Below are 9,050 nucleotides of genomic sequence, written 5' to 3' on the forward strand. Positions count from 1 at the left end.
ATGTACCAGTGTGTACATTCCTTCTGTACCTGTGTGTGTGTGTGTGTACTTGCATAAAGACATGCATTTTCTGAAAGGTCATTTGTCATGACGCCCTAATCCCACATTTGCCTCATGATCAGAGACGGTTTGCACATAGAGCTTCCCTCCACACTTTGATCAATGGCCATGTCCAAATACCAGAAGTCAAACAGCTGCTGGTCATTGCCACATAAAGCCCTTGGAAAATGACCCATTTAAACCACCCACACATCTGAGCATGTCTATGCATAATGTCAGGCATGTGCGTCTGTCTTCATCTTTCTTATCATGGTTTCTATATGGGCTCTGTGATTTGATTCCTGTTCCTTGTCTCTGCTTCAAGAAAGCCTCAGTAACAGCTGTTCCCACCATGTTTACCACACATCTGTGACCTTGAAACATTTCCTCTGAGCTGGGGACTATCATCCAGTTCCCTGGATGTAACTTAAGCAGCTGGGGGTATGGGGGAGTTGGGTAGGAAGAGCAAAAGACAGGAAGATGGAAAGTGAAGACAAAGAAGATGAGATGGAGTGTGCAGAGGGAGATGTAGAAGGAAGAGAGAGATTAGAGCAATCCCCAAACCCTCCCTGTGGCCTCTTTGCCTCTCCTCTCTGGGTAAGGAGCAAATCAGCAGCCACCATAATAACTAATTCACTCCCTCCACCAGCAGAGCAGCACCTACAGACACATCCGCCACAGCACTTGCTGCATACTGATGACTCGGCCCTGGTGACTGTTGCTAGGAAGTTGACTGGAGGGGCAGGAAAGCAGGGACTCGGTTGTAGAAGACAGAGTACTGGACAGAAGATCCAGCATCAGCAAGACTCCTGCACAGCTCATGAAAAACAGCTTCCAGATGTTACATTTATGTTAAATTGACAAGATCTGGAATATCATCTGCCCAAATGTGGGCATTTTGAAACTATAATAACTGATAACAACCGTTTGGTCATTATGAATATTTGTAGCAAATTTCATGGCAATCCATCTAATTCTTGAAATATTTCAGTCTGGACCAAGGAGTTGGATCAACTGATGAACATCCCCACACAGAGCCACACAGAGTCATGTTAAACTGCTGCCATGTCTTTAGTGAACGACTGAGCAGAGGCAGAAATCAGAGTTCATGCATACATTGATTTAAAAGTTTCAGGTCAAAAGTTTGTGAAACTGAATCAGTTTAACATCCAGAATTCCATACTTACATTTGATGCTTTGGGCCTTATTAATATACAACATATAATATGAAGATCAATAACTGAACTCATGGTGCGTTCAGATTGAACATGACGTTCACCTTGTTTGACCGTTTCTGTACTTTGTGTTCATCTGACACAAACAGCCAATGTACCAACATGGTTTTCATGAGAGTGTGACACAGATGCTGACTGATCTCAAAACTTATCAGAAACTGCATGGAGTCATGAATTCTTGGGACCAGCACTCATTTTTTACACAACTTTGCTGGTCAGTATCGTTTGCTGTAATCCCATCTATAATCAACATAATCTATATCCTCTGTTTTCCTCTATTTATCCACCAAATAAAATAAATAAAAATGTGCTGTAAGTAGATGAGCTACACAGGGTCATTGGACTATGAATATGTCACCCACACTACATGTAATTCTTTTTGTGTTCAATTCTGGTGCGATAGAAGGATTACTGTGTTCTCTGTTGACCTCTGGTTGACCACTGTTGTGTTGTGTGTTTGCAGGTGATCCACAAACATTTCTACTTGAAGCGAACAGAGATCATGTCCCAGTGTGAGGAGTGGATCGCTGACATCCAGCAGTACAGCAGTGACAAGAGGGTCGGCCGCACAATGTCGCACCATGCTGCTGCACTAAAGGTAATGTACTGACTTCAGTGAAAATGTACAACAGTGAGCACTGCTCAGCACTGCTGTTCAGAGCCTCCCTCTGACTCTGACTGCTTTACAAACTACTACTACCACTGTAACACACCTGCAGAGGGGAATCATCTGTGTTGCATTTAAAACGTTCTTTTGATACACATTGAACAGACTTTTTAAAGAATGGGTGAATATTTTTTATTGAGCTTCAGCATCAAGTTTGATTAATAAACTGAACTGATTCTACTGGAGAAAATACATTAACTTGGAATGCTGAATTGCATTGTGTGATATTTTGTGTCTTGTTGAAATGGTGAACTGAACGGTGGTAGATGTCATTACTTGAGAGGCTTTGTTTAGAGTCATGGGCATATTTCCCTCGTGTGGTTAGATTTTTATTTATCTTGTCAGACGAGACTCTGAATCTGCTTCACTGCTGTTTAAAACATGTTCACTTCACAAAGGTTTATACAGAGAGCTGGCAGTAAACAGGTTACCTCAGTGCCTGTAAACACAGCACTCATGTCGTGCTAGTAAACAGTGAATTGGCGGAACGGTCCTCAACAGACCACCAGCCAGCTTCGCCCTGGGAGTGGAAGCTCATAACATACACTGATACATATGCGCACAATAACCTGCTCCCACAAACATCAGTCCCTTTTACAGAGATCACGCAACATTGGCAATATTAGCGTTAAAAATTCTCTCATTTAGCCGCCTGTAGCACATAAAGGCAGTTTAATGCCGACCCGCTGTGAGGTTTCATACAGCATGACAGAATCAGATCCGTGACATATAACTCAGACGTTCCAGCTCTGCTTTTTTACTGACATCATCTGCCTCTGTGACTACCTTAGAGGTGGGGTGATACAGACAAACAGCACAGTATTCCTGCTGTGAAAAGGGCTGTGTAACAGGGACTTGTGAGTGTCTCTCTGGCTGCTCTCCTCTCCCTCTGGCAGTAAATACCGCACAATTAATCCCCACTGTAAATAATTCAGTGCCACTGATAAGAGGCCTGAGCACAGCCAGCTGTTGTCACACAGTTGCAGGCCACTGACAGGACTCTGGATTCCTGTCAGTTAGCTTCAATATTTGAAAGTAAAGAAATGTTTCATTTTCCTTGTTTTGCACTGTGTTCCAGCAGAGCTGCCTTTTTTAAATATGTGACTTTATGAGCAGTATTATTGTTACATACCTATACAGTATTTGCAGGAGGTGGCCTTAGTATCTTAAGTTTGGTCTTCATTGAGAGCCAGACAGCCAATGTGTGGAAACATAAAATGCCCATCAAAGGAATATCCTCTGAATATACTCCTCCACTGTCCATCCACTGTAGTTGTGTAGTTTATCAGTGAAGAAGTCTCTGCTAACAGAGCAAAGTCATCACATATGAATGGCTCTGATGTGGGTAGAACATGTGTTGAGAATCACACCATGTCAAGCTGATGTTAACGTAGCACAAACCACCAGGCACGCCGGTGGTTTGTGCTACGTTAACATCAGCTTGCTAACAGGTTGATGTTTCACAGCTAAAATGTTGTGTTAGTTTTGCAGGTTTTACTAGCAGCATTTGCTCATTAGCATAAGTCTTTAGTTTGGCAGGTTTCTAGTAATAAACCAGAATTGAAATTTTCACCTCCGTCCCCCTAACAGTTCAGTCGTACCTGCAGTGGGTGAACACACAGTCCAGCAGACACCACCCTGCTGCTCCAACTACTCACCACAGCACCGAATGTAGTTTGTTTGTAGGAAATGCACTCGTATCTGTCTGAGTCAAACCACAGAGTGTTTCTGTCACTGAGCTTTTTATGTCTCTGCAGCAGCAGGAGACGTCATGTTTTGTCATGTCGTCCGGCACAAATGTTCACTGGGACTCAAGGATGACCTGAATCAATTTTGGTGGTCATAGGTCAAATTTTAGCTTCACTGTGACATCATAATGTTCTGCCAATGCACTGTTTTGTCCATTAGTCAGCATCATAACTCTGTGACCATATGTCCTGCAGCCTGACTGGTTAGTGGAGGAATACAACTGGCTGTATGAAACTGTGTGTTTGTGAAATGTTTTTAAAGATTTACAACTTCACCAGGAACCAATGGTCTTGGAGCCATAGGCAGGGTAGGCACGTCAGAGAACACAGAGAATCAGACACACTTGTTTTTTAACAGAGAAGTTGGACACGTTGATAATATCTAAAACTGAAAAATGTGATGTATTCTTTTGATATTTCATCCAATGTTAAGTCTGACCATGTGTGTGTGTGTGTGTGTGTGTGTGTGTGTGTGTGTGTTCTCCCTGCAGAGACACACGGCTCAGCTGAGAGAGGAGTTTCTGAAGCTGCTCTGCCCTGACGGTCTGGAGCCCGATGGTGACGAGTTCTCAGAGAAGAGCGCCGCCCTCATCCTCAAAGAGCTGCCCAGTCAGGACGCAGAGAAGCCCGGCAGCAGTCAGGACGGCAACTGCAGCGAGGGCCAGCTATGAGTCACCACCCCCACCCCCCTGCTCCTTTCCCACCACCTCCCAGCATCTCCAACCCTCCTCCCCTCCTCGTTATGATTATCACTCTTGAAAAGACTCGATGGCTTCAGAGCACAAGCCACCACTTTGTCAATATTTGTATGTAAAGATGGCAGAAAAGCAGAGAATGAGAGGACGTGGGGAATCTGAACACGATGAGACGAACTCTGAACTATGCTACACCCTTATTGAAAACAGTCGACAAAAACTTTTATTTACCTGTAAAAGAGTGTAAACATTTTGTGCTTTTTCCAATTGTGAAATAACCACTGATTGGTATGTTATTAAACTTGTTTATGTATACATAATGGAAGAGGAAAATTACAGATTATATAAGGGAAACTACCTTTAGAGAAGAATGTTTACTGAATGTTAATTTCCTTTTTTTTCTTTTTGACTGTTAGAGTGACAACAGTTGTAACCAAGGATAGACTGGTCATTCTTTAAGGATACTATTTAAAAAAAAAAAAAAAGAGTGAGAAAAAGAAAACACACGTAATAGATTCTGAGATAAAAGCCCCTCTGGTCATCCGTTGCTTCATCTAATTTCTCAAGGATCATATCCACTTGAATAAAGGCTGACATGGACATTCTTAATGTTATGTTATCCCTTTCACAGGCTCCAAATTAAAAAGCACCATGCTCTGGATAAACATCTCTTGCCTCTCAGAACTTCTCCATGAGCGTTTTCCATCAACATGACTGTAGATCGTGAGACTGTGTGTCAGAGCCACATCAGAAATGTATTTTGAAGGCTTGTGCATGTGTATGTGTGTTTTCTGTGCGTGTGCAACAATCCCCAGTGAGATACAAAGCTGTGATGTGCCTTTGATCTACACCATACCACCAAATACTCCAACAGAGTACCTTTACTGATTTCTTTGCTATTTCTACAAAATTAATAATTCTGCTCCGTCTGACATAAAAACTGCTTTAATCTTTTTTTTTATTATGTTGAACTCCAGTGAACAAAAAAATGCACTTTCTATTTTGCTCACTCCTTAGAACAGTCACATACTCCTTTTGCTAGGACATTAAATGGAGCTTGAAAGTATGGATTGATTGTGCGGATGCTTCTTTCTGCATTTCACAGGATGTCAGCTTTCTCACCTGAGAAAAGGGAAGTGATGAAGAGACAGCAACAGCCAACACCTGAGCAACGAGTTCAGTCACAAAACATGTTGTTGCTGTTGTAATGATGACTTGTCAGTGTCACTGGTCTCATGGGGAGGCTGTAAGAAAAAACACACATCGTCCATATCCATCCATTTTATCAAAGTACTGAGGTTCTTTTTTTTTCAGGTGTATTTATCTGTTTGTTCTGCTGCTTCAGTAAGAAAATTACTCTTGGTTCAGAATGCCTTTTGACAACCTCAGAAAACATCTGAAATTCAGTTGTTCAAGTTAAAAATGTTGCCTCGTATCTTTAGTAGTTCTCTGTCGTACCAGTATTCCGGACCAATTAAGCATCAGTGTTGTTTTTTTTTAAGAACTTTCTGTATTAATATTTCAAACACTCAACAAGACTAAGAGTAGAGTGTCAGTACATTAACAATGGTTTTGCAGATATTTGGTCTTTTACTAAAATTACAGGACAAGTGAATGATGAAAGGTTCAGGGACCAAACTTATTTAAAAGTAAAAACATGATTAGTTTTTTTTTTGTTTGTTTGTTTTTTTTGTTTACAAAATTATTAATAAACAAAAACTGAAATGTCTTATTTAACAAAAGTCTTCAAACCCTTTGCTGTGGCACTGCAAACTGTGCATCCTCTCTGCCAGCATTCATCAGGCTTCTTTTCATGGTCTCAAGTTTAATCTGCAGTTGTGTGTTGTGCTGTGAGCTGCGGTTTTCTTCTTGGACGCCGTCAGCCAATGTACTTTGCACCAATTTCCACAGATAATTTTTGTGCCAAGTCAGAAGCACTTAACTGTTTTTCAATGTAAGGTTGGATAAATTGTGAATTGTATGTGCTGTCGTTTTTCGAGAACGGCCGCTGCTCCCTCTTGTTATTGGTAGTATGGCTCCTCCTGTACATCCTAACCACTGCTGCTCTGATGCTCTTGTATCCTCTCCATCTCACAATCTGGCTTCACACTTGTTCAGGTAGTTCCTTTTCATATGGAACCATTACACAGAACTGCCAAAACTGAGGCAGCTGAGCTGGTCACAGGTTCTTTTATAAACTTGTTCATGTATTATGTTAATTATAATGAATGGGTGACCAAGTCTTAACGTTTGGTGAATTCTGCTTCACAATGATAGGAAGAGCCCACACTGAAGGATCAAAAAGCAACATTGCTATGAAGCCATTTGCCCCTCTGGTCACTTTTCTGACACCTCCAGATGTAATATACATTCCTGCAGTATGCTTCATACATAACTGTCACACAGTACATCTAACAACATCTAAACTGGGAGACTGACGGTGATCTAATCTCCTGAGCAGTCTGTTGAAAATGATAACTTAGGTTGACTTCTAGCATTTTCTGGTGTGTTCAACAGCACCTTGCAGTGGATAAAGTTTATTCAGTTGTCATGACATGACCTCGTACGTAACTTTCTCCCCTGGTGTCATATTATGATCATCACTTATTCTTATTACAGTAACTTACACTTTCTCAAGTGCATGTGAAAATATCTGCAGGTGACATGGTCCAAAAGTGAAACACATCATTCCTGTGGTCAGGACTACTTAAAGGTGCCCTATGGAGTTTTCATGCAAACAAATAAGAGTTATGTTTACATTAAGTGTTGCTCACCAGATATGTATCTGAGGTCTAACAAATATGCATATGAATGCATTTCCTTACCTATAAACAATTTACAAAGCTGATTTAGTATTTTAAATCCTCATTGTTTACATCCATGTGTATTGGCCAGCAGCCATCCTCTTCCCTGCCTTTGTTGTTGCATTGTTTCCAGCTGCTGACCAGTGAAATACTGTGAAACCACTGGCAGGAATGAATATTGTGTCACCTGCATGTGCATTTATAGGGGGAAAAAACCACAGTGCCAATGGAGGTCAGAAACATCACAGAGAACCTAGTTCAGTACATGACAAGTCCAAGTCTGAGCAGGACCAAGATCAATTTCCTGCTGTTTATAGTGAAAGTCAATCACTCACTTCACTCCTTGAGATATACAACAGTTTTAAATGTGACTGGAACAGGAAGCAATGTAAATTTGCCTGAATGCTTATTTGCTAAAATCATGACAACAACCAAGAAAAATATCATTTTTAAACATCTGTGTCAACATGAGGTTGCTTACATGGCAAAAGAGACATTATCAAACATTAGCGTCCAGAAGATATTGAGATGTTTTAATGGATAAGAATTGTCTTGAAGAGTCAGTGGTCAGGATTCATCTTCTGAGGACAATGAATGTTTGTACTGCTGTTCATAAAGCAATGCCTCTAGTATCACTGGAAAACCTGGATTTGGTTGAGGCCAAAGATCATCCTAAATGAGACGGAGACAACAGGGGAAAATGTACTGAGACTGAACTTGAGCACTGTCGTCCTGTCAAAGTGGAAAGACCTGGATGAAACAAACATTCCAAAAAAGCATCTAAACAGAGAATGTAACAAAGTACATTTACTCAGGCACTGTACATTAGTATGTTCTGCGTCTCCCTATACTTGACATTGATTGGTTAATGAGACAGGTGTGCGTCTGGTGTCAACGTGTGGTCAGCTCACCTCATCATCTCAGAAAATAACATACAAGTCTCAGCATTTCAATGCTTTTTTTCATGTTGACTTGATTTTTTTGTTGTACTAAATTCCACTGAGGTCCCCCTTGTGCTGCCACGGCTCCTTTACACCTGTTCTCTTATTTTACTTCTTATATTGTTTAATGGGTGACGAGCCTGCAGCACCTTCCTGTATTCGGTCTGAAAGTCTGACCCATCCAAAAGAGTGATTCACACAGCATACGAAGCAAACCCTGCAGGGTTAACTGCAGTTAAAATTAAAGGATACTCGAGGCTCCTGTTAGGGTTCCTCAGTTTGCCACACTGGCGGAACCTCCAGGAGCCTTTTAAACACATCAGTTCTCTGAGGATCTTAGGATAGTTTATCAGGTTCCTTGAGGAACCCTTTTTTCCAGCATGGTCTTGAACCACTCTGGGTGCCTCAAAGCACCATTTCCTAGCTTATTTTGGAGTACTTTGAGGCCTATAACTACCACTACTACTACCACTACTGCTACTACTACTGTACCAAAAAATTACAATACCAAATCAAATTTAATATGAGGATTGAGGATTCATTCAGTGATTTATTTTTCTATAAGGATACAGTAATGAGGTGTCAGATTAATAATAAACATTATAAAGGCATAAATAATTAAAACATTTTACAAAATAAATTAACATATACATAAATAGACACAAAGAAGATAACAATTTGTAAAAGCAGTACTAAAATTACTTTAAATTTCAAAATCATTTTATGACGTTTACTGGCACTCTCACATTCACATCCAACACACTTATAATTTTGATAGTGCAGTAGGGTAGTACAAATACATTAGATTCACAAATGATAATAATAAATAAATGCTGGCTGTGATGACTAGACTAGAATGGCTAGAAAATTAAACCCTTGGTTTTTTTTTTTTTAGCTGCTTATCAGGAAATAATCCAAAGA

The 9,050-nt window shown here is 40.6% G+C and overlaps 1 protein-coding gene across 1 annotated transcript; it reads left to right on the plus strand.

Moving 5' to 3' along the window:
* Positions 1-1,737: 1,737 nt before the first annotated feature.
* LOC108895763 (baculoviral IAP repeat-containing protein 6) lies at positions 1,738-5,450 on the plus strand (the record flags this gene model as incomplete). Its single annotated transcript, XM_018694672.2, is given in 2 exon segments — positions 1,738-1,872; positions 4,181-5,450. Coding segments are annotated over 2 exon segments (315 nt in total), but the record flags the coding sequence as incomplete, so codon positions are not given.
* Positions 5,451-9,050: the final 3,600 nt, after the last annotated feature.

This window comes from Lates calcarifer, unplaced genomic scaffold, assembly GCF_001640805.2.
Source record: "Lates calcarifer isolate ASB-BC8 unplaced genomic scaffold, TLL_Latcal_v3 _unitig_4037_quiver_2606, whole genome shotgun sequence".
Classification (NCBI taxonomy): domain Eukaryota; kingdom Metazoa; phylum Chordata; class Actinopteri; family Centropomidae; genus Lates; species Lates calcarifer.